Raw genomic sequence first — 25,088 nt, 5'->3', positions numbered from 1 at the left:
ATGCTGGGCCAATCATTACTGTAGCATGGGGATAGGCCCAGTGTAAGCTTAGACACTGACTACCTGTAGATTACACAAGGCTTTCCTTTGTGTCATCTGGCAGCTGAGTGGAGCGGTGGGAAATGAAAGGGTGGAAAATATATACAGCTGGGGAGGTCTGCATTAAAGTAAATTATTTTGTTCTTCTGTGCTGTTATATGGGCTGTGTACTTCTCTAATAATTTTAGAGTGGTGGTCAACCTACTTGTTACAGACGGCCTCAAGTGCTTCCCTTGACATACTGTAACTAAAGGACCATATCGGTCAATGTAATACTACAGAAAGCTTATCAGACTGCAGGCATGTAACAGGAGATGGTCAAAGACTATGGACGTCTTAGGAGGTGGTCATAGCTTGGAGACTGCTAGAGAGCATTGTTTGTAATTGGGCGATTATAACTGATATCAAATTTGTGCTCTCTACAGCCCCTCGCTAAAACTGACTTATCCTGCATATAAAGAAAAAAAAAGTAACACCGTAACTAAAGTGCTGAGGTCGGCCTACTCCTGAAGGGGAATGTAATTTGACTTTTTATGGCTAACATAAGCTCATTTAGCCCTAAAGAATGTGCATTTTGCACAAATCAACAGTCTTGCAATTACGGGAAGAAGCCGTGTCTCTGTACAGTGCTAAGCAGAAAGCAGACCCTGCATGTGTAATTACCAAGAGGGCGGCTCCACCGCCAAAGTGTTTGCTGTTGCATTGCTCTAAAACTTTAAACGTTACATAAAATGATTCTTCACATTGATGGCACATCCTTAAAATAAAGGTTGGCACTCAAAATTTGTCTCGGATCCAGGTGATTATTTGACTATGTCCAATGGAGAGGAATTGATGGCAAATGTGTTGGCTTTGGAGATTTTTCAAGGCTTTTGCTCTCAATTTGTGAGGCTTATCTGCCATTTATGTATGAAATATATGCTTAAAGATGTATACATATATTTACCTACTACTTAACCTTCTCCCTCGCATGTACAGATACTGTCTAGCTTCTGGACTGAATATATATCACCTAATGGTCATTTTTGTATATAATGTACTCTGCCTCCACCCAATCTGCAATGTATCTTATTACTAGGGATGCACCGATACTGTTTGGTTTTTCCCTCGGTACTCTCCAATACCGATACCAGAAGTCTCATTTTAAGGGAGCCAGGTGATGTGTGAAGACTGGCCACCTGGGTTCCTGATAAAGCGGGTGGCATGTAAAAGACTCGCCTCCCGTCTCCATGCTCCCCCATCACCAGGGGACGAGACTGCATGGAGCTGGCTTTCTGGCCAATCGAGAAGCTGGGTGCCGTAATGACACGCTGCCCGGCAAGCCCGCTCCATGTTCCCTCATCACTTGCGACGAGGGAGCATGGAGCTCGCTGCTCAGCTTCCTGATACCGTAAGTTAGGTATCGGGCCAAGCATCGGAGCATTTGGACAAGTACGAGTACTTGGTATCGGTGCATCCCTATGCTAATTTACTTGCTTTATAATCCTACGCATTCATTGTAAAAGATTAGAACTATTTTTTTTAAAATCTCACACACCTTCAGTAACGCTTTAAACATCTTAATGAGTCTTTTATCCCTGGGAAAGGGTGAGGTTTTCATTGCCAGGAAATTAAATCTAGTTGGTAAACTAAGAAATGACCTGTCAAGAAGGCACAAATCAGAGACTCCCATCAGAATTGAGTAGTGGTGAGTTTTGAAATGTAGTAAATGATGACCAGGTAATTGGTTTAAGAGGATGTTTTCTTCTCCCCAGCTTACTCAAACAGTAAAGAGTGTATGTCCCCTAAAATACTTTGTCCCACATTTGAGCCCACTTCGGGGGGGGGTCCAACAGCTATTGGTGTGTCTGCAAAAAATACATCCAGCATGGCTTGAGTAAAGTACTTTTGAAGGCTTCAGCACGGAGGCTGTGTGTGATGATGGATGCTCAGCTGATTTTAGGAAGGGTTCCTGTTACATGAGCTATGAAGCACCGGAGAAGGTGTATTCCTGAGAAATTCAGGGAGCTGCAATGAGAAAAAAAGTCACTGGTAAAATAAAGAGTTGAAAAAATATTCAAATGATCAATCCTATGTACAGTTTTAAAGATATTCACAATATGTTGCTTGTGTGAGAATGCCTTGCTCGCACGGTATGTTGGTAGAGGCAGGGCTTTGCTTCCTCATCCCGGAGCCTCCAGCAAGGAGAACAGTGATAAGCACAGTAAAGACATCACCAAATCTCCTGAGACCAGCAGTACCTGAGATCTCACACTGCAGATATACAGCTATGAGGCTATAGAATAGGAGGGCCTAAGTACACTTGCATACCAGGAGGTGATTTGCTATTTTAAGGAGGACTTAAAAACAAAAAGCTACAGTTTTCCGGGTGCTGCTTGGCGCAGCTGACATTTCTATATGTCCCTTTAACATGGCAAATCCCTTATCGCCTTCAGTTCCACTTTAAATAATGCATTCTTCTACCATATGCTGCAATGTACTAGGGACACAGCTCTTGTTCTATACACATTTTCATCCAGACAAGTAGATTTGCTTATGAGCTGGGTCTGCAAACAACTTAAATCCCCATCCCGTGAGCAAATCAACATTATGTGCTTGTAGACGTATTAGAACATCAAACTACGCAAACAGTATTGTCCTAGATGAGGTAGGTACGCACTTCAATGTGCAAAGGTCTTCTTGTGAACTGGATTATCTGCAAATATTTGTCCAAAACTGCCTACTTAGGTATGTTAGCTGACGTTAGGAAATCCCTCATGAACTTAAGTTGAGCCTGAGTTAAATTGTATGTTACAGCAAAAAAAAAAATCTCTGCTGTACAAGAATAGTTTTATCCCTTTAAAAATGCCACATACAGAACAATCCCTGTAGATCTGCCAAGAATCCAGTAAACTATCTGACCTCCTGTTTGAGCTGACAAAACTGCTCCGGAATTCCAGCAAGCGCTGTCAGCCCTGCCACTCTCTGTCTTCCGCAGCTTCCATATAGTTATATTCATTTCTTTTCTGCATCACAATGCTGCTGCCTTGACTCCCAAGAGCCTGTCCACACACTGTGTGTAGGGAAGGACTCTTAAGAGATGTAGTTCTGGAGGTGTGTCTACAATAGGAAATTACTTTTACAAGCTTGGTGAATATAAAAAGAGGAAGTAATGAAAGTAGTTTCTTCTTAAAGGAAGATAAAAATAACAAACATAATGCTGGGACATGATCTAGAGGGGGAGAGGACGATTAGGGGGGAAATTTAAGTAACACTTGGACTTGTTCCCGCTCCTTCTAATGCGCTGTTCAGATTGGAACATATGTGAAAAATCAAACAGGAAGAGCCTCATTGCCCTGACCACAGATTAAATACAGGTCTGGGAACTTCGACCTAAAAATTTGATTTAATTCTCCGCAGTACTAAAATCTACATCCTTTGTTCTAGGTTTTATTTTTTTTTTACATATTAGGTGTAGAAGAGATTACCTTGATGAATATTTTAATGTTTTCAGAACGTTGTTCATATGGATAGTGTGTAATGCTATAGAATTGGCAAAGGGGCAGTGCCCGGAAAGGGGCAAAATGGCAGCGCCTCTAATAGGCAAAGTGACAGCGCCTCGCATGGGCAAAGGGGAGGCGTCCTAAATGCCCATTCAAAATGATGCCACTTTGCCCAAAAGGGCAACACCCAGAAAGGGCAAAGTGACAGGCCCCAGCATGGGCAAAGTGCCTCTTTCATGCACTGAAAATAAGTTATTGCAAATGAGATTACCTAGATGTATATGTAAATGTTTTCAGAAGGTTGTTCCTATGGATAACAGTAAAGGATAATGTGTAATGCTATAGAATGGGCAGCGCACCGAAAAGGCCACACTGACAGCCCCCAGAATGGGTAAAGTGCCTCTTTCATGCACTGAAAATAACTTGGTCTCTGTTGTAAAACGTAAAAGTATCACATGGAATGTAGCAACCCATGAGCGTGAGCAAGGCCAAAGAACTATGAAATGTCCACACAGCAACTTATCTCCATCTTTCCTGATCTACTTCTGCAAACAAAGACAAATCGTAATGTTTGTATAGAAAACACAATGTTAGTTCTATGGGAGATGAAAGTCTCTGTTACCGAAGTGCCGGACTGAGATGGAGAGCAGAGGGAAGCGCCGGGAGACATTACAGTGAAGCTACTTCTATTGGTGGCACAGCTTGCAGGAAAATATTTCTGTGGCATATATTCCAATGTGAGGTTTTCAGTTTCACAGCCGAGCGCATTACCTGACCAGGAAGGGCTGCGGGAAGCACCCCGTCGTCTTCTTCTTGATGAATTCCTGTACCTGCAGGAACTGCATCAGCAGCACAGCGGCCCGGCACCGGTCCACCTTGGTCATCACAACCTGCAGAAAAACATTTCAGATATTTAACAAAACATTGAGTATAGCACTGACTTATAGGACATATTGCACGGGAATATATATAATTTCTAGCCAATGATAGAGTCTGATTACTGGGGGAGGGGAGACTGAGGAAATGCTTGCTCCTGCCTGCCTGCAGCAGACTGATCACTGGTTAACTATAAAGCTATTGTAAACTATAAAAGATGTGGAGGCCGGGGTTACTGCAAAGGTACTTTTAGCTCCTTTTGTGGCCGGAGCACGGCCCTAATACAGCTATGTTCCTGCAGAATGGTGCCTAGAATATGGAGGCACAGTATACACCTGCAGGGTGGTCACTTGTTTGCAGGGCCAGATTTACCTTTAGGCAGAGTAGACACGTGCCTACAGGCGCCCTACATAGAGGGGTGCTGTGCAGGTACCCATTCTCTGCCTAATTCTGGGAGTTGTGCCAAGATACAACACTGGCAATAGCAAGGAGGGTGCATCCTGAACTCTCCTGCTCCCGCCTACAGGGACTGCTGGCTTCCATAAACACAGAAGAGCCCCGGCACTGTGTAAGACTGCCCTGTAAAATGCCTGTCTGATGTGGACAGGCATTTAGGGCAGCCTTACGCAAAGCTGGGGTCCTTCTCTGCATGTGTGAAAGCCGGCGGGTCCCGCAGCAGGTAAGAGCGCCGGCTCAGGCTAAACGGATTTCCATCCGTACCTACAGGAGCCCAGAGTGGAAATCTGGCCCTGCTGATCTGTGTCTGTTCATACCTAGTACAACTAATTAGGTCTTTATTGATGAATATCAATTTTTTACATGGAACTTCGGAGAACTTATGGATTTGCTAGCAAACATCAATCTTCTGTTCTACCCGAAGGTGTATTGTAGCTTATACCCGGCTTTGGCTTTACCATTTTAATGTCTCTCCTGTGTTCAGTTATTGTGATGTTCTAACTATGTATACATTTTATTTCTCACATGATACTCTTAGGGAATATTATTTTATGTTGTAGGTGTTGAGCCGACGTTGGTTAGGAGGCAACTACAACATATTAATAGACACAGATGATGCTGCTGATACTAAACTTACAACGTAAGGAATCCCAAACTCCTCACACATCTCCACCGCAATCAGATCCGCCTGCTGAATTCCAATGGAACTATCCAAAAGTAGAAATGTCCTTTTTAAACTAAAAAAAAAAAATTATAGAAGAAAAAAAAAAAAATCAACCTTATGTATCAAGGCACGAGACGGGGTAGGCAACCCGCAGCACTCCAGCTGTTGTGGAACTATAAGTCCCATGAGGCACTGCAACTGTTGCAGAACTACTAGTCCGATGAGGCATTGCAAGACTCTGACAGCCACAGATATGACTCCCAGAGACAGAGGCATGATGGGAGTTGACGTTTCAGCTCACCGTGAGCACTGAGGTTGCCCACCCCTGGTATAGAATCTGAAGTAAAAAAAAACAGAGAACGGTGTAGATAACCAATCTGATTGGCTGATCTGTTTTTTTTTTTTCTCTCAGTCCAACCTGATTGGTCACTACAGTCAACAGCTCCACCTTTCTTCCATCCATATCTGCTCTTGAATACAACTGTTCCCCCATCCACCAAATGAATTTAGAATTGCAGTTGTTATTTTCCATCGCACCAGACACAAAGCAAAGCGTTCGCTACTATCAGCTTGTACGTGCCATTATTCTTTCAGATACTTTGGGGTCTATTTATAAACTATTCATAGGGCTGCTTGCCTTGCGAATATCTGTGAATGTTTTTTCTATGCTGATATAAGTCATTATGAACATTACAGGGGAATGTATTGTATATGTAATATTGCATTATGGCCACTAGATGGAGCTGATGAGCACAGGAAATAAAATAGACCCTGTAAAGTGGGAGGCAAGGGAACAAATAACACTTAAAAATGTGGAAATAAATAGATGGGGTAAAGTTGATTGCCAAACTGGAGTTCCAATGTTGCAAGAAAAATATGGAGGTTACCATTGCTCTCCTTATGTACATGCTCATTGCCTGGCTCTCCAGCTGAACCTCTTGCTTCAGCCACTGACCTAGTAACATCATGAAGATCTAAGACCCCGGTCTGCTATAACAAACCAGTGGACTGTTCACCCAACAAGTATCAACCCAATAAGTGAACTTTCTCTTTTGGATAGACACGGTCATTATGGGAAACATAGTCGTTGGTCCAGGAAACATACTTGCGTCTTTCCTGTATATAGGATTCCACCATTTCGGCAAAGTCCCCGGGCGCTCTGTACCCGTAGCCCGGCATGTCCACCAAGGTGAAGGCTTTTCCCACTTTGAAAAAGTTCATTTTCTTTGTGTGACCCTCAGAGAGAAAGGAAGAGGCAGTGTAAACACGCGTGTAAGGCTTCATGCACAAAGACGCATGGGGCTGTAAATGTAAAACTCTCAGACCAGGAAGCCACAGGTGTTGCATGCAGCCGCCCATCGACATCAAAAACGGTATGGTGGATATACATACATCCCCGCATGCGTACAAATGTACGCCTCAAATTATGACTGTTTGTGGTCAAGACAGACTAGTGTGCCTATAGAAGACAGACTCGTGTGCCTATAGAAGACAGACTCGTGTGCCTATAGAAGACAGACTCGTGTGCCTATAGAAGACAGACTCGTGTGCCTATAGAAGACAGACTCGTGTGCCTATAGAAGACAGACTCGTGTGCCTATAGAAGACAGACTCGTGTGCCTATAGAAGACAGACTCGTGTGCCTATAGAAGACAGACTCGTGTGCCTATAGAAGACAGACCCGTGTGCCTATAGAAGACAGACCCGTGTGCCTATAGAAGACAGACCCGTGTGCCTATAGAAGACAGACCCGTGTGCCTATAGAAGACAGACTGGTATTCTTTTAAAAAGGACATACTGCTGTCCCTGTAAGATGACATACTGGTGGCTCCTTTAAAGACATACTGGTGTACCATTGATGGACATACTGGTGCCCCTTTAGAGGATATACTCGTATTCCTTTAATGACATACTGGTGTTTTGGAGACTCGCACATCAATTCCAGGGACCAAAGCGAACAGCGACTTGATGAGTGAAGATTTTCCCACATTGCTTCTTCCTATAAAACAAACCTACAAAGAGCGAGATGAACATTCTATGGGACACTAAAGCATGATTGGAGCATAGTATGAAGTCACAGTTATTACGATCAAGTCTACCTAAAACCAACTTTTCATGTTACTTCAGACATCCCAACTCTCCCGGACGCTCCGGGAGTCTCCCGCTATTAGATAGCTTCCTCCCGGAAAGGTTTACTCTGATCGAGCAGAGTTTTTTTTATTATTCTGATGGCAGCAGCTGCCAGAATCCTAAAAAAGACAACAAAAACTGCGAATAGCAAAGAAGCTTTTGCTTCCTGTGCCATCTGCCTTCGTTAAGGGGGGGGGGGGTGCTCCCCCCCTCGCGCGGATTGGGAGAGAGCAGAGGGCACCTCCCTGAAATTGCTTCTTTCAGGTTGGGATCCCTGTTACTTTCAGATGTTTACATACTTGCTGTTCCAGATTTTCATGAGCTCAGCTCAATATATTTTATGGAAGATACAGTATGAGGGAGGCAGGCAGAGAGAGCTGAATAACGGTTGTACCTTTGTCCTCGTTGAAATACAAAAGTGAACTGGATGACTGCCGAAGTGCATCCATCCACTAAATATTTATTTCCTATGGTCCTCAACAGGAAGTGAGAGCCAATCTCTCCAAAAGTGAGGGAAATCTTTGGTAGTGAGCAGGGTCACCAGAACTAGTGTCCCCATTGGAAGATTTTCTATCTTTTTCTTTTCTGGTGACAACCCAAAATGTTGGATTTTCCTTCAGTGATAACGTTCACCGGGACAGATACTGAGGGTGAATCTCCCCAACGGGGACACAGACAGCAATAATAACCTGACAGGGGGTCTGATCCCTCTCCACTTTATTCAAAACTAAAAAAAAAACAGCTTCAGTTGCACTTTGATGAAACTTTCCTCTGTATTTGGCTCTATGTGCCTCGGTGCGTTGGTTGGTGTGACATAACGCAGATTGCCTCATCTCTACGTTGGGGCAACGCTGGTGTGAATGAACCCTAAAACTCTGCAGAATCGTTATATTATTGGCCTCAAACTGCCTCCACAAACCTCAGGCTGCTGCAGGTCTGGCGTGTGATCCATTCTGACAGCCGACGTGACGTAATCAATCACATGCTTTCCGGCAGGCCTGAACAAGCTCTCGGCAGCGGCGATTTCCTCAACAGGGGGGTTAAACAGCCGAAAATCAGTCCGGTCCACGCTGGGGCTGATTATCCTCTCCAGATCGGTCACAGGATACAATATACTCTTTATCTTCTTCTCCTGCAGCTTGGACACCTCCTGGAAGGAAGCCAAACTCCCAGCATTCCGACACAGCCCGCACGCTGGAAAATGTCTGCCCATCAACCGGCCCCTCTGTAATACGGTCCTCATAGTTCAACTATTTGGGGAATAAAATGATTGGAAGCAACAATTAAACTATAGCAATATATACTAATAACAACAATGTATACACACACACATACATACATACATACATACATACATATATTACGGATGCACCAATACCATTTGTTCCAGACCGAGTACAAATACTGATACGTTTCCTCGAGTACTCGTCGGTACCAATCACTGATACCTTTTTTTCAGTGTCATGTGACAGTTTTCCTAAAACAAAACAGACCAATGATTTTAGGACAGTGGTGGAGAGTCAGGGCCCAGTCAAAGCTGCGACCACGGTAGTTCTGCCACTCACTCCAAGCTGTAGAGGGACTACAAATCCCAGAAATACATTATACAGCAATGCAGAATAATATGAACCTACATTCCCTGTTGTTCTGGGGTGGGGGCCTGATGTCTCCAGGGTCTAAGGAGGGCTGTGCGGGGTCTCGCAGGGAGGGGGGCATGTGCAGCCGGCGCTGTAAACAGGAGCCGTGGTTCACAGGAAGGCTCCTAAGGTCCCCAGCAAGTGCAGGACCTCGGTCAGCCGCTTCCATTTAAAGAGCTAATATTGGGGCATTTTCAAGAGTACAAGTATTAATGAAAATACCCACCGATACCGATGTGTGTGTGAGATATATATACACACACACACACACACACAGGGGTGTCCCTACACTTTTAGCCACCTGAGGTGCATGTTACCGGGGGAAGGGAAGGAGGTATGTTTTTTTTTTGGCACACGTTACCCAGCTTAATTACTTCACCATTTGCCAGGAGCTGGTTGGGACCCGGACCAGAGCGTTACAGGTTCAGGTTGCTAAGAGCTCTTAGCAATCTGGAACGCTCTGGACGTAAAGGGGGGAAACTACCCAGCCCCCCCAATCCCCATTAATGGAAACCTATATTGAAAGTAGAATGAAGGCAGGCATTGCTGGTCTTCTGAAAATACCATTCACCTAGCTGTCTCTGAATTTAATACTCTGAAACGTGGAGCCGGAGGAAGCAAAGAGAAAAGCAAATTTGGTACAAAAATAATGAATCACCATGACAACCAGGGGACTGTTATTTTCAGGAGGGGAGGTCAGCAAATGCAACCCCCTCTCTGCAGACTTTATCACGTGTATACTTATAAAGCAGGGAATGTGAGTTTCACCACACATTCAGAGCAGGTGAATCTTCCTGATGCATGTTAAAATTATTGTGCAGAGAATATTTGGTGAAAGTCAGGGCTTTATTGATATGCCCCTTAGTTGTGTTCCCCTCAACGATCCCTTTAATCCCCATATCTACCTCTTACCGCTGACTCTAGTGTCACTTTCCACATTCACTGCACATGGCTGCGTTCCAAGCCTCGATATGAAATGTCCCTCCCATTTTGTTATCCAATCATTAGTTTTTCTTCCAATGTCGCCAACTGATTGGCTACTATTCATACCTACTTCTAAAACCGGATGTGATAACGTTCTCCTCCGCCAGCCAATCTAATATAAGAACAATTTAAACACTAGAGAAGCAATATACCTCCTTTTATATGTCTCCACACCGCAGCCATTTTTTCTTAGCTCTCTCCATTACGTTTAATTGGCACGGGGCTCCTGGAAGCTCTCCGCTCGCTGCTGAAAGTGAGGACGCCTGTGTGAATGTGTTCTGTGATTTCCTCTTCCTCTTGCTGATGGTGATGGTGTGAGCCAGCTGTGAGAGGAAGGGATGAAGTGACAGACTGGAGCAGGTCAGCGCTGTGTGTGATGGAACTCTGACAGGAAAACATTGTAAGCATTGAAGACTGAGGGGCCATTAGAGGGCCCCACATCCCGTATTAACTATAGAGAATACAAATTCAATGATTTTTAAGGTGTCACAACAATAACACTTCTCTGTAAAACGGATTTCCTTTATTACTTCCCAAGCGTTTAAAAGTTGTTGTTTTTTTATATATATCACGTGACATAGATTGTAAATAAAACAATGGGGGGGGGGGGATATATCAAAGCTAGAGCAGACAGAATCTGGAGCAGTTGCGCATGGCAACCAATCAGCTTCTCTCTGCCTCTGAACTGTGCGGACACGAGGTCTGTATGGCTGCGGCGTGTACAGGCAGCTTGTGTGGCCACTTCTCCCCTGCCAGTGAATGACTCGACATCGGTGGCGAATCCAGATGTAAACACGTAAAGCAATCACGTGTAGACAGAAGGTGCTGCTGCCGCCGCTGATTACACGCTGTTTACATGTTGGCCCTGAATGAGTCATTTGTATGGTGCATGTGCAGAATGACCTGAACCTTCATTGAATGAATCAGTCAATGAAGGCCGCAGTCATTCTGCACATGTGTCACTGCTACATAAATACTGGAACAAACAAAAAGATACCTTGTCGCACTCCTTAGCGGGAAAACCCCAAATTAGATGAGGGGGGGGATGCTCGCAGTGACTGCGGATGACACCGCATTTTTGTACTGCTACATAAATGACCCATTCATAATTGAAATGTAAACAGTGTGTAATCAACACCCGCATCATGATCGGGAGGGAGTGCGGGACAAAGGGAAGGTATTATATGTGTACATTGCACTTCAACTTTAATGTTACATGACATTTTCTTGATTCCCAGTTATTCTCACTGTTGCCGCCAACTCCATTGCTGGCCATATTTTTCTACATGTTATTCTTAATCGGAATAGTCCTCCCTGCCTGTCTTCCGATCGCCAACCTCTGTCCCCAGCTGCAGTTTATTCTTCATATCTTAGCTGGGAGATCTGCTAACTTTCCTGGTGAAATTGATTCTCCGATCCAGTCATGTGACTAAATGATTGAGAATTAGTCACATGATCAGTAGTGATGGGCTCGGGCGTGTTCGCAGCTCAACGCGCCGAGCCAGCCAGGAAGCTGACAGTGCCGCAGCGCCAATCACAGGTACTGAGACATTATCCCGGTCCGCAGCTGCAGAGATCGGGATATGTCTCAGTGACTGTGATTGGCGCTGCGGCACTGTCAGGTTCCTGGCGGGCTCGGCACGTGGAGCTGCGAACACGCCCGAGCCCATCACTAATGATCAGTTACCTAAGCATGTTCCTGAACTCTGTCCCCCCCATCCCTTCCCCTGAGCCCCAAATGCATGCCCTGTTCACTGATAATTGATGACTAGCTCTGGAGGGGGCTCGGGAGTATGTTATTTATACATGTTATATCATAGGGAAGGAAAGGGAGAGAGAGAGAGTCTAGATTGGGAACAGGGAGGGGGATGATTTCAGTACTGGTCTGCTGCAATGTAATCCACTTCTAATGTGCACTGTTCTTTCAGACTGCCATGCGAGGATTAAACCCGGCATGTGAAAATCCTGCCCACCTGGTCTTCCACTGAAGGTATCTTCAGGACTGCGGAGTGTATGCAATCAGGACCGTCACTAGACTGCATAACCAATCAACCATGAGCTTCCTCATTGACTCCATCCTTATGGTCATATCCCAGGTGAGGAGCCTCAGTAGGTGCTTTAGAGGTGTATATTCTCTATATCTACATAGTAGCGACAAAGAGCACAAATCTGTCCACATCAGTCCTTGCCTCAGTGAAGCTTAACACTTTATTTGCATTCTAAAAATCAATTGAAGCCCCTAATATCCTATATTTTCTGAAAGCAGAGCTCCTGCAGGGAAGGAGGGTGAATGACCTCTACATGATAGCCAACAGTTGGATGCCTCACTGCTATGTCCATGGCAGCCAGGAGAATGATTACAGCTCCCTGCTGCCATGGACATAGTAGTTACATCCGTGTCAGTGAAAGGGTTCGAATCTTATTGAACTTTGAGTTTAAATAAGATAAATACATGGCCGGTGTAATAAAAGTGGGCAAAGTCTTACAATTGATTTACTTAAAGCTGAACTCCCTCTGCACTTTAAGGGTTAAATGCCCCTCTCCTAGGGTACCAGTAAAAGCATATTTACATACCTTATCCCTCGGTCTCCCAGGCTTTCCTGCAACCGGTCTCCCCAAGTGTGTTCTCTTCGGTGCTCTGGACCACAGTTGCAGCCGTGACGTCATCATATATAATGCAGGACTAGAGCTGCAGCTAACGATTATTTTCATAATCGATTAGTTGCCCAATTATTTTTTTCAACTAATCGATTGGTTGTAGACATTTTTTTCTCTCTCCCTCCCTCTCTCTCTCTCTCTCTCTCTCCCGTCCTACTTAGCACATCCCTAAAGCTTTAATCTTTCTATTTTATTCCCCTCCCCCCCCCTTCCCCAACCATTTATTGGTAACCTTTCTCATTATTGATTTAGTCGATTAGTTGTTGCATCCCTATGCAGGACCATAAGTCCTGTGGTAAGTGAGAACTCCAGAATGTCAGAGAAAAGAGACGAGCGTCGGCTGCAGGTGGAGCGAGGGATAAGATAAGTAAAAGCAGTATCATAGGCAAAAACAAGCATTGAACCCTTACAGTGCAGGGGCGTCCATTGCAAGGGTAGATTTATTTTGTCACATACACCCAGAGGTTGCCCTCAGTTTCAGAGTATAACGTCTGTCCCCTGCCAGCATACTGTAGAGAAGAACCCTTGCTCTCTTGCGGAAAAGGGTCACTGTAGTGGTGATAATAAGATGGTCACAAAATGAGCGTGCCAATAATGTTTAATAGATCCAGTTGATTTCTGTTGGCCCAAATAAGAGTCACAGGAGTATGAGGTATTTTGTAGTCCTGTCCTAGTCATGGACAGTTAAGCTGCATCCTGAAGGAAGGACACCAATTCAGAGATGATTTGAGGATTTACGTATAAGATACATTTTTGTTCATAGTTAAAGGAGAATTATGATGTGAGTGATTTTCACTCAGCCTCATAATCTGAGCCGACCTGTGACAATGAGACTGTCACAGGTCGGCTCAGTAGATCGGGAAGTGAGCGAACACATACCGTCGCTCGCTCACTTCTTGATCTATCCCTGCAGAGAGCCGTGACTGTCACTCACAGCTCCCTGAAGGGATTCCCCCCCTCCCCTGTCCTATGCGCCATCGCTGACTGGCGGAACGGACGGGGGCGGGTACAACTGGCTCTGTCTCTAGATAGGCAGAGCCAGCTGTCACTCACGCAGCTGGGTGGATCCAGACAGTAATGTCGAGATCCGCCTCGGCTGCGGCGTCTCAGTATACCGCGAGTTGTAGCTTGCGGTATACTGAGCTTTGGGTGACGGGAGGACGCTAGTTTTTGTCCTCACATTACCCTAAGGAGAACTATGGGGAAAAGCCTTAACCACATTTTAATTTTTTTCATGTCATTTTTCGGTCTATTTTTTTTTCGAATTGTTTTCGTCTTTGTCGTTTTTTTTTCTTTTTTTTTAATATGCAGCCGGTTCCGCCCCTGCGACGCGTACGCTCGCAAGGGACGGAAGCCGGCATCGGCCGCAGAACACAGCGCGGCTCGAGGGACAAGGTAAGTAAATGCTATGCGGCATTCCCAAGTGTAGCTCGGGGTTACCGCTTATGGTATGGAAAAGTAACCTCGAGCTACACTCGGGAATACCGCCAGGGAGGTTAAGGTACTTTAGTGCTTTCTTGTTTTTGGATGCATACATAACTTGGAGTGTAATTTTATGTATTCTCCATGTTGCTCTTTCTTTATACTCTGTATGTGTGTTTATGTTTATCTTCTTACAGCACCATGTTTCTCTTTTTCTTGTCTTCCCAGCTGCTGTTCTTTGGCTTTGGTTGGCTGTTTTTCATGCGGCAGCTCTTCAAAGACTATGAGGTGAGTTCCACCACAGTGTAATGATCCGTTATGAGGGGTTGTTACCAGTTTAACCAGTTGCACACTCTTGATGGGTATTTTTAGGCACCCTTTCCCTCCACCCCACGAGTGCATGCACCCCTGCACACGCATGAGCGGGAAGCTGCGCACATTGTTCACAGCTGACGAAGGCTGTTTCATACAAGAGCTGTCCAATTTCGTGTATGGTGCCGGGGAGTGTGTCCAGCCCCCCACCCACCACTGCTGGCTGTCCTGGGCTCCACTGTCCTCCCTGCGGGCCCAAGACCGGCACAGCAGGTCTCTGTGGTTGGATCAGAGGGAGATTAGCACACTTCCAGCAACTGATCTCCCCTCCAATCACTGAACCTGGAAGCAATGTGTGATATCACTTCTGCTTTCAGCATGTCATTTCTCCGGCTGCTGTAGCAGATGTCTGCTTCATCAGCTTCTTAGTGGGTCTGTTGTTGACATCAGGGGTCTGATAGACCCCTGATGTCCCCACAGTATCTTTGCTATCACATAGGGGGCTTGGAGTATGTGCTGCAGAATAACCTCCTAACATCCTTTCCAGAGACTGGCAATATCCCTTTTCATGGCCAACTTAGCTGACAGGAAGAATGCAAGATAGGGCAGATAACTGGAACTAGTGGTGCTTCTTGGTGGGTCCGTAGGTGATATCATGGATCTCATAGACCCCTGATGTCCCCACTGTATATTTGCTATCACATAGGGGGCTTGTAAAAAGAAAAAAAACACAAAAAAATTAAAAATCTCCTGCCCCCATGTACGCAAACACGCCTTGGGTGCACCTATGTGTCAGAACAACAATTGCGCCACACATGTTACATATCACCGCAAACATCGGAGGGCGAGCAAAAATTGTAGGGCCATCAGCTGTAAAAGCTTTTAAAGCATCGTCTATGGGCAATTTTGGGGATGGTATTTTTTTCTGGTCTTCAAGTGGTTACAGGTGTCCTGTGCTGGGTGAAATATTAAAGCTGAATGTATTCTCATTATAATTTGCCTTTCCTGGTTCCAGCTGTATGGTGTGTTTGTCTCCTCCTGTGCTGCCTCCTGGAAGTTCTCTATAGGAAGTTGTCTAGGTGGCAGCTATTTTGTACAGCCATAGCAGTGACTGCTTGTTTCTGCTCTCCATCTAGGTGCGGCAGTATGTGGTTCAAGTCGTCTTCTCTGTGACTTTCGCCTTTTCCTGCACTATGTTTGAACTGATTATTTTTGAGATCCTGGGACTGTTAAATACCAGGTGAGTAAAAATCATTGTCCTACAAAGAAGCCAGGACTTCATATGGCCTGTTAGATATTTCTCTCAGTAGTAGAGACTTGTACTATGTTAGCCGTTGATTACAGCAGAAAGTTTGGCATGTAAGTGGCAATGTCTTTGTAAAAGAAACCCCCCAAAACCCTTATACGCACCATACCTGCACCTGAAATCTGCTGTGACCTAGGGGAATGGTGATGTGACTGTCCTGGTCACTGTTGTGGACGGCAGATCACATAATCCTCAATACCTGGAAGTGGTGGGTATTCTCACTTGCTGCTGAGGATCAAGGAGCAGGTGGGGGGAGCACAGGTAAGGTAAAGCAGTGCCTGGGATCTCACACTGCAGATATACAGCTGTGAGCTGTAGATACAGGAGTGCCTAGGCACCCTCACATACCAGGAATGCTTTGCTTTATTTTTCAGGAGGAATTCCAGACGAGGTAATTTTTTTCAGGTTACTGTTTAGGCAAAACTACAATTTCTGAATGTTTTAATTTTTAAATTCAGTTTAAGCTTTGAGTTCATCTAGTTGGATCTTACACAAGGCTGAGGACTCCCTCCTGCCCCCATGCAACATCACTAGGCCAATCTCTGACACTGAAGGACTGAGACACATGCTTCTCTAAACCCGGACGTACATTGTGTATTCTTTACTCCTGTCAGCTAAGTGGAGTGATGGGAGAGTGAAGGAAAGCTGAGTATGGGCTCCTGGGGAGGAAGGTGTTACAGCAAACTTTGGCTTTGCCCGTCATAGTCAAAACATAGATTTAGTTTAAAACTGAAGCTTAATCGTCTTATATTTTGCTTTCCCTGGTACCTCCCTCTCTCCAAAAACATGCTATGGAATTTTCAGAATAAAACCTTTTGTGTTTTCGTTACATATCTTTTTTTTAGACCTTATGATTAGGTCCCTTGCAATGGGATGGAAGGACAGGACATACTAAACTTGGTCTGTGTGCTTCTATGAATTTTGTTTGGGGTGTGCAAGGTCCACGGCTGGTTATACCTACGTTTTCCAAAGGTCTTCAGGCTGATCACGTAATGCAGGGTCCTCCTCTTCCTCTTTGCTTCTTTACTGGGCTGGGTGTCCCCTAATGATGTAAAGAGCGCAGTCCTGACATGATGACATCAGCATCGCGCTATGCATCATTACACTGTCAGCTATGGGAACACCCTCAGGGGACAGTCCCATGACACCCGCAGTCTTTTTCAGACACTTTCCTCAATCTTCCTCGTTGACTGATGCTGTGTGTTATTCAGCTTGGAAGACTGAGGATATATAGTGACAAAAAGAGATTGCTGCGGGGGGACAGTGACAGAGTAGGTGAGTTTTTACTTTTTTGTTTTAACCCATTGGGGAATATGTTTCAAACAAATCAATCAGCCCAGAGTTGGACTTTAAGGTATGTATACTGAAGGCATGAGCTAAGGCTGGTCTTTAATACACCAGGAAACTGAAATCTAATTGGTGGCTGTGGATTGCTTCACTTTTTCATATTAATACGGATCTCAGGGAAAGGATGTTCAGGCTTGTGAGCCCATTCATCAGCTTATTATGTATTCTTGTTTTCCAGCTCCAGATACTTCCACTGGAAGCTCAATCTTTGTGTGATCTTATTGGTCCTGGTCTTTGTCGTCCCTTTTTACATTGGCTACTTTGTGGTGAGCAATATTCGACTGTGTGAGTACAAAGCTACCAAATGCCAAAAGTACATAGAGATGATATTAATGTGTGATGAGCATATAAGGATATAGAGTGTTCTCTCCTATAGCTGGAAAGATGGAGTTTTCCGTTACACATACCTGACACTTCTGTCTGATACCTGTAAAGTGTAACATAGTCCTTTCCTTGTCTACCTGTCCATTTGGTCACATGGGAAACATTTACATTTTGCTTGGTGCAGTGGGAAAGAAGACAGATGGAATGCTGTGTCTGTGTGAGGCCAGATCTACACACTTCAGTTGCAGTAAGATGCATTGGTGCGCTGCGGTGCCATTTATTCTGAATGGCACCCTAGTACCCTTCCCAACGCACTTGTGTCTCAGTGCACACCATTATACACTGCCGTGTGTTGTGGTGCACCGCGCAGCTAAAAATGGCACGTCTCAAGAATTACAAGACCCAATATAACTTGAAAAAGAAAATGGGACGGCTCAGAATAAAAAAAACACTTGATTGGGGGAAATAAATAAACCAAACCACATTTGTTTTCCTTCACAGGTTTGAGTAAGCACCAAAACTCAGACTGTCTTCAGGGGCCCCATAGCTGCACAATATATGCCAAAGTTTGGCACCATCCTCCAATGTTTGCGTCCTTGGTGCAGAAATAACCGGCGAGCCCGTCCCTGCCCAGGAACTCCCCCTACAATGGAATGGAGCTCTATTCCTGGCATCCCCAGGTAGTACACCCCATTCAAGTCCAAGGAGGATTTACTGCACAGGCTCTGGCACTGCCATAGAAGATTTCTGCACCGAGGACGGAGGAGGACGTTGATTCATGTTAATATGCACCTGGATGGGGTTCTGTCTCAAACTATGTTAGGGGGGTGAGGGTTTTTTAAAGCTATAGTTATCTTTTCAGGAGGATAATATGAAGACAGATTTGGGTACTTATGTAGCTGCATATGAAAAAACATTTAATTTAAAAAAACAAACAAACATATTTTTGGATGAAACCATTTTTTAAACATTTGTATAACAATTATTAATCTTATAATACTACTATAAGTGGAGGTAAAGGAACATAAGATGGATAATGATGCTATTTGGCAGTGTGGTACTCTATTGTTCTTCATTAGAATATAAGATAAATCTGGAGGTGGGTTTAGAATGCTCTTTTAATTTTTTTTCCGGTTTGTAGACATTTAGAGCCATTCTGTGTAATTTGTGGAGTGCACACTGTTAACTCCTTCTCTCCCTCTCTGCAGTGCATCGGCAAAGGTTACTCTTCGCTTGTGTCGTCTGGTTGACGTTTATGTACTTCTTCTGGAAGCTGGGAGACCCCTTCCCTATTCTCAGCCCGAAGCATGGTACCTAGTACAAGTCAATGCATAGTGGTTGTATTATACAGTGTGTATGTGTGTATATGTATATATATACATATATATATATATATTATAATATATATATATATGCATTATATATTTTATTTCTTTACTACTTATGTTCAGCCAACAATAGGCCTACATTGAAAAGGACTAGTCACTAGTATTGCCTGTAGACTCTCTGCAGCTATTCTTTTCCCCATTACTGACTTACCATGCCTTGTTCTGCACTTTATATTTAAATGGAGGTGGCCATCTCGGTAGAGGGGCAGGGCTTTGATTCCTTAAGTCAGAGCTGCTCCCCTAATGACTGGTGATTTCATGTCTGGTGGAGTAACAATGAAGCAGCAGGAGAGGTGGAGGAAGCACAGAATGAATGGAGCAGATGCAGGGAGATCCTTGCATTGCAGGTCCTCAAGTACACCTTCCTCTCCAGCAAGGAGAACAGTGAACAACACGGTAGTGATATCACCAAATCTCACTTCAAATCTTCTGAGAGCAGCAGAGGCACGAGTGCTTTAGATGATCTCCCCCTGCAGATATGAGAATCAAGGCACAGGAAGAGCACTGCTATATTTTTAGGAGAAATCCCAAGCAAAATGTAGAATTCATGTTAAGTTATGTTTAGGCACAATTCATATTCCTAGATGTTTCCTACAAGAAAGCAATTCTTTACTGTTGGAGTTCAGGTTGACTTTGTGATGTAACCGTTTTATGAAGGGAAGACTGTCTCCAGTATCACTTTAGTAATGTATATTTGCAGGTCATTGTACTACAGCTGTGGATTGGGCTTGAGAGCTGTACTTACATTCTGACTCTTCCCCACAGGAATCCTGTCCATTGAGCAGCTGATCAGCAGGGTGGGTGTCATTGGGGTTACACTAATGGCCCTACTGTCTGGTTTTGGTGCTGTGAATTGTCCCTACACCTATATGTCCTACTTTTTAAGGTACGTGGCTAAGCCCTGTTCTAAGCTTATGATTCTTTGTAAGCATTACACGGTGATTGTTTAATTGGGCTCAGCTCATGTGAATGCTTTGATAAATACTTAGACAATATGATGAGGATTAGGGATGCCCTAATACCATTTTTTCCAGACAGTGTATGAGTACCGATACTGTTCCTTAAGTACTTGCTGATACCAATTACCGATACCTTTTTTTTTTAGTGTCATGTGACAGTGGTTTTTAGAACAATAAAGACTAAAGATTTTAGGACAGTTATGGAACGCCAGGGCCCAGTCGCAGCTGCGACACTTGTAATTCTGCCACTGACTCAAAGCTGCAGAGGGACTATAAATCCCAGCAATACATTGTACAGCAATGCAGAATGGCACCGGCTATAGAGGACTACAAATTCCAGCAAAGCAGAATAATACCATCAGCTATAGAGGAGTACAATCCCAGCAATACACTATACAGCAATGCAGAATTATACCATCAGCTATAGAGGAGTACAATCCCAGCAATACACTATACAGCAATGCAGAATAATAGTATATGAATTTGCTACATACTCGTGTGCTGACGATCTGCTCCAGGCTTGCCTGATGTCTCGTTAGGAGGGTCTCAGGAGATGGAGATGTGCTGGCGGGGGAAGCGCTGTGAGCAGGCACCGCGTGGTTCCCAACAAGGCTGCCACAAGTTCCCTAGCAAGCGCAGGACCTAAGGCAGCCGAATCAATTGGAAAAATTAAAGCGCCGGTATTGTTTTTTTGGTATCATGGGATTTTCACAAGTAGGGTATCGGTATTGGTATTGGTGCATCACTAATAGGAATCCATGGTGTGCCGGCAACGTGTATTCTCTTTTATGTTGATGACAGTTGACCAGGTCATGTTTTGCTTCAGCACCCTCCTATTCCAGGATTATTCCGGGAAGAATTGCAATGGGAATGTAACTAGTGATTTGCTATGTACAGTATGTGGCTCCTTCAGGTGCTAATTGATGCCTTCATCTGGGGGTTTCTCCAATGTCTATGAGGGTCCAATGGAATGGCCAGTGTATATCTTATTGTCTTGCTGCTATTGTTCTCCTGGGACAGGGTGCTTGGACATTATGGTGCCTGTGTCCGCACACATCCATGTCAAGCCTTAATCTGGCCAGGGCTATTATCAAGGTGCCTCATATACAGAGAGAGGAAGGAAAACCACACTTAGGGGTCTACTCATAAATATATACATAGCTTATTCATCTAGCAAAACTCGATCTGTGCAAGCTAACCAGCTGCTGTGAGAATGGGGCCAAATTGAATGTTCTTGGTGCAATTCCTCCTCTGGTTGAATGTTCTTAAGATAAATATAAGATAAACATAAATCATCTGGCATTTGCTCTCACTTGCAGATGAAATGAGCTTTCATTTATTATGAATAGTCCCGTCAATCCCAAGAACACGATCATTACTTGCAAATAGATTCATTATCCACAAGATAAATAAATAATAGACTGGTGTTCTATCGAAAGGTCCAACTCGTCGAAATCTCCAACTACCTCACTGCCTGGTGCTTGCAAGTTGGAGATTTCGACCAGACGGCGTTAGACTGCAAAACACAAAAGACTGACGGAGCTTCTGTACAGCTGCATTTTAACAATATTCAGCAGGTGGAGAACTCGACAAGTATTCTGAAAACGCAATGCGCGCATGCGCACCGCAACTGTACAGAGCTCCAGTCTTTCTGAGCACCAGAAGTAAGGTAGTTGGAGATCTCAATGAGTTGGGGCTTTCGATAGAACACCAGGACTGATATTGCCTTTGGCATATAGAAACAATGTTGCAATACAGGAAAAATAAATATACTCACTGCTCTGTTCAAAGGAGGGGTAGGCAAACGTCAGCCCTCCAGCTGTGGTGGAACTAGAAATCCTATTAGGCACTGCAGACTCTCAGACGCATTATGGGATTTGTAGTTGCACCACAGCTGTGGGGCCGGAGTTTGCCCACCCCTGATCTAGAGGCTGCAGGGATCATAAGAGCAGCAATAAAAATACATGTAATAGAATGTTAAATGTGTGTAATAAAAGTATAAATGTTTTATGTAACCAGAATAAACTGATGATTAGAAGTGCAAAAGGTCAGCTTATTGTGGAAGGTTCTGCTCCTCACAGAATACATTAGTGGGGGAGGAGTGAGAGGTTAACTCAATTACATTTTTGTTTGTAATTTAATGTAGTGACTACAAGACACCTCCCCCTATGTGTTTATAAAGAGAAGGGGAGTTCTGTATTCCTAACACACTGTCCTAGGGTGACAATGCTTCACTGTCACAGTACAGCAAGTGAGCGTTGTCACCCTAGCACAGGAAATGTGTTACTGGCAGGATCACCAGGTGAAAATATAGGGGGGAAAAAAAGCTTGACAAAACGAATGCAGCCACCACATTTCAGGATTGATAAACTGCAACAGATGGGTAACCCCTCACCCCTCTGTTTGTACTGGTCATTGTCACTGAGAAAGAAAGTGAGGGGGAATCCAAAATTGTAAAGTTGTCCCTAGAACAGGAAGTGAGGGCAAATCTTCCAATGGGGACACATGTTCCAGGGAACTCCCCCCACTTTGGGATTTTCCCAATGGTGCACAGACAGCTTATAGATATCCTGGCGGGAGTTCTAACCCTTCCCTACTCTATACAAAGCTAACAATTATTGTCTTTACTAGGAAAGCACCGATAACAATTTTTCAGTATCGAGTATGAGTACAGATATTTTGCTTTCGGTACTCGCTGATACCAAATACCGGTGCTTCCGCTGGCATGGAGCCGGCTTCCCAGGCAATCAGGAAGTCGGGCAGGCGGCAGGTAATGACATGACGTCTGGCTTCCTGATTGCCTGGGAAGCCGGCTCCGTGTTGTTGTTTGGCCGGTTTGAATCCAGCCAATCAGCACCCAGCCGGCTTCTCGGCCAATCAGGAAGCCGGGTGGCAAATAATGAACCGCCTTCCAGCTTCCTGAATGTCCGGGAAGTCGGCTCCATGCTGATTGGCTGGGAAGCTGACTTTCCAGCCAATCAGCATCAAGCCAGTTGTTCAGCCGGCTCGATGCTGATTGGCCAGGAGGCTGGCTTCCCAGCCAATCAGCAAGGAGTTGGCTGTTCGGCTTCTTGATTGCCCAGGAAGTCGGCTCCATGTTCCCTTACGGCACTGGAAATCTTCCTCTAACCGGAAGTCTCCATTATAAGGGAAGGTATCGGAGCATTTGGTGAGTACGAGCACTCGCCCAAATACTCGGTATCGGCACAGATACCAATACTAGCATCGGTATCGGTGCATCCCTAGTCTTTACATACATTTTAATCTGTGACAATTCAGAGCCAACCAGGAGTCTCTGTTGCATGCTGGGAAACTTTTCAGTGTCCGCATCACATCCTCAGAAATACAATGCGGATATTGTGTGCTCACTGTGCTCACACCAGGAGTGATTGTGAAAAATGTTTATCAGTCCAGATCAATGCAGCTGCTTACACACACGTGAAACCTGAAAAGAAACTTATTGGTACAATTAAAAGATTTACTATAGTTCTGTTTTTTTTTTTTTTGAGGAATGTGACAGAAGCCGACATTCAGGCCCTAGAAAGACGATTGCTACAAACCATGGACATGATTGTCAGCAAGAAGAAGAGGTAATACCAAACGTCCTCTAGAGGGCAGCAGCACACCGTACCTTATACAGGCCATTCCTTATCCTGCAGACTCATTACTAATGTTAGCCATGCAGCCAGGTACTGATTATTGGGTTCAGGTGTTTCCAATGAAAGGAACTGTTAAAGCAGAACTCTGGGCAAATCAAATCCTAACCTTTGAAGTGGGGTCCCACTGAATAACACATATGGCTCTGCAATCAGAAAATGTAATTTTGGAAGGGGAGGGGGGATGGAACAGTTTGGAATTGGGAGGTTATGGATGCCACCATGCTTCATGTTACTCCCTAAATATGGTCTAAAACCTGGAGTGGGACTAAAAACAGAAGGGCAATCATGCAAAAAAAAAAATGGAAAAGTGACCTGATAAATGACTTTGAGGTAAGTACTGGAATAATAACTCCAAATTTGTGGTCAGAACAGCAGGAAGTTTTATTCTGCATTTGTAAAGTCCTGTGTTGGTGATATTCTTCCATTTGCTATCGTCTTTCCATTCCATTCTGTACTCGTCGGGTTGGAACTTTGATACTGAAGTCTGAGATACTGATATCTCCATAGCAAAGGTTACTGTTCGTATATCTTATCTTTCTCCTTCTTACTCATTCTGTATCTAACAAAGATAAGTGTTCTCACCGGATTTACAGACTAACATTATATAAGAAACACTTAAGACTTCACATCCAAAGAATTTGCACACCTTCTTGATACATTTTACTTTTATTGCAGTTCTGTTACATTGTATACAGCTTTATCTTAAGGCAATTAAAGTCCTAAAAAAATGTTATGTTGACTGTTCGGAATTTCCTTTAAAACCGTTATTTGAAAAGTTTAACAGAAGCAAACCCTGCGGGGCGGGGGGAGGGATAGACAGAGAGCCTGCAGCTCCATAGCTGTGCAGATGAGCACAATGTTCACTCCTGCAGAAGATTGGGGGTTGGGAGGACGCATTTCTAGTAGGATACCGCCATCCCTGTAGAAGGTTGAGGGCTGGGAGGATACATGTCTAGTAGGACGCCGCCACCCCTGCAGAAGATTGAGGGCCTGGAGGGATGCAGATCAAGTAGGATGCCGCCACCCCTACAGGAGATTGAGGGCTGAGAGGATGCAAATCTAGTAGGATGTCACCACCCCTGCAGAGGATTGGGGGCTGAGAGGTTTCATATCTAGTAGGATACCACCACCCCTGCAGAGGATTGGGGGCTGAGAGGTTTCATATCTAGTAGGATACCACCACCCCTGCAGAGGATTGGGGGCTGAGAGGTTTCATATGTAGTAGGATACCACCACCCCTGCAGAGGATTGGGGGCTGAGAGGTTTCATATCAAATAGGATGCCGCCACCCCTGCAGAAGACTGAGGGCTGGGAGGATACATATCTAGTAGGATACAGTCACCCCTGCAGAAGACAGGGCTGGGAGGATACATATCTAGTAGGATACAATCACCCCTGCAGAAGATTGAGGGCTGGGAGGATACATATCTAGTAGGATACAGTCA

At 44.5% G+C, this 25,088-nt stretch overlaps 2 protein-coding genes across 2 annotated transcripts in view; one reads left to right on the top strand and one right to left on the bottom strand.

Annotated features, from left to right (window-relative positions):
* Nucleotides 1–1,966: 1,966 nt before the first annotated feature.
* Nucleotides 1,967–8,893, bottom strand: GTPBP8 (GTP binding protein 8 (putative)). The gene is made up of 6 exons (XM_018557864.1): nucleotides 8,567–8,893; nucleotides 7,431–7,529; nucleotides 6,623–6,753; nucleotides 5,491–5,590; nucleotides 4,293–4,411; nucleotides 1,967–2,046 (listed from the first exon to the last, which is right to left on the bottom strand). The coding sequence occupies exons 1-6, from the start codon at nucleotides 8,888–8,890 to the stop codon at nucleotides 1,968–1,970; spliced, it is 852 nt and encodes a 283-aa protein (XP_018413366.1). The 5' UTR covers nucleotides 8,891–8,893; the 3' UTR covers nucleotide 1,967.
* Nucleotides 8,894–12,224: 3,331 nt separating this feature from the next.
* Nucleotides 12,225–25,088, top strand: part of LOC108788133 (Golgi pH regulator) — a 30,021-nt gene continuing 17,157 nt past the window's right edge. Inside the window, exons 1-7 of the mRNA XM_018557859.1 lie at nucleotides 12,225–12,364; nucleotides 14,577–14,636; nucleotides 15,797–15,900; nucleotides 17,492–17,598; nucleotides 18,846–18,947; nucleotides 19,791–19,911; nucleotides 23,494–23,574. Coding sequence (XP_018413361.1) covers nucleotides 12,323–12,364; nucleotides 14,577–14,636; nucleotides 15,797–15,900; nucleotides 17,492–17,598; nucleotides 18,846–18,947; nucleotides 19,791–19,911; nucleotides 23,494–23,574 — 617 coding nt within the window. The 5' untranslated portion in view covers nucleotides 12,225–12,322. The remainder of the gene's footprint in view (nucleotides 12,365–14,576; nucleotides 14,637–15,796; nucleotides 15,901–17,491; nucleotides 17,599–18,845; nucleotides 18,948–19,790; nucleotides 19,912–23,493; nucleotides 23,575–25,088) is intronic.

This window comes from Nanorana parkeri, unplaced genomic scaffold (genome assembly GCF_000935625.1).
Source record: "Nanorana parkeri isolate BGI_ZX_2015 unplaced genomic scaffold, ASM93562v1 scaffold306, whole genome shotgun sequence".
Classification (NCBI taxonomy): domain Eukaryota; kingdom Metazoa; phylum Chordata; class Amphibia; order Anura; family Dicroglossidae; genus Nanorana; species Nanorana parkeri.
Note: the sequence above shows the minus strand (reverse complement) of the source record. Positions and strands in the feature narration are given on the sequence as shown.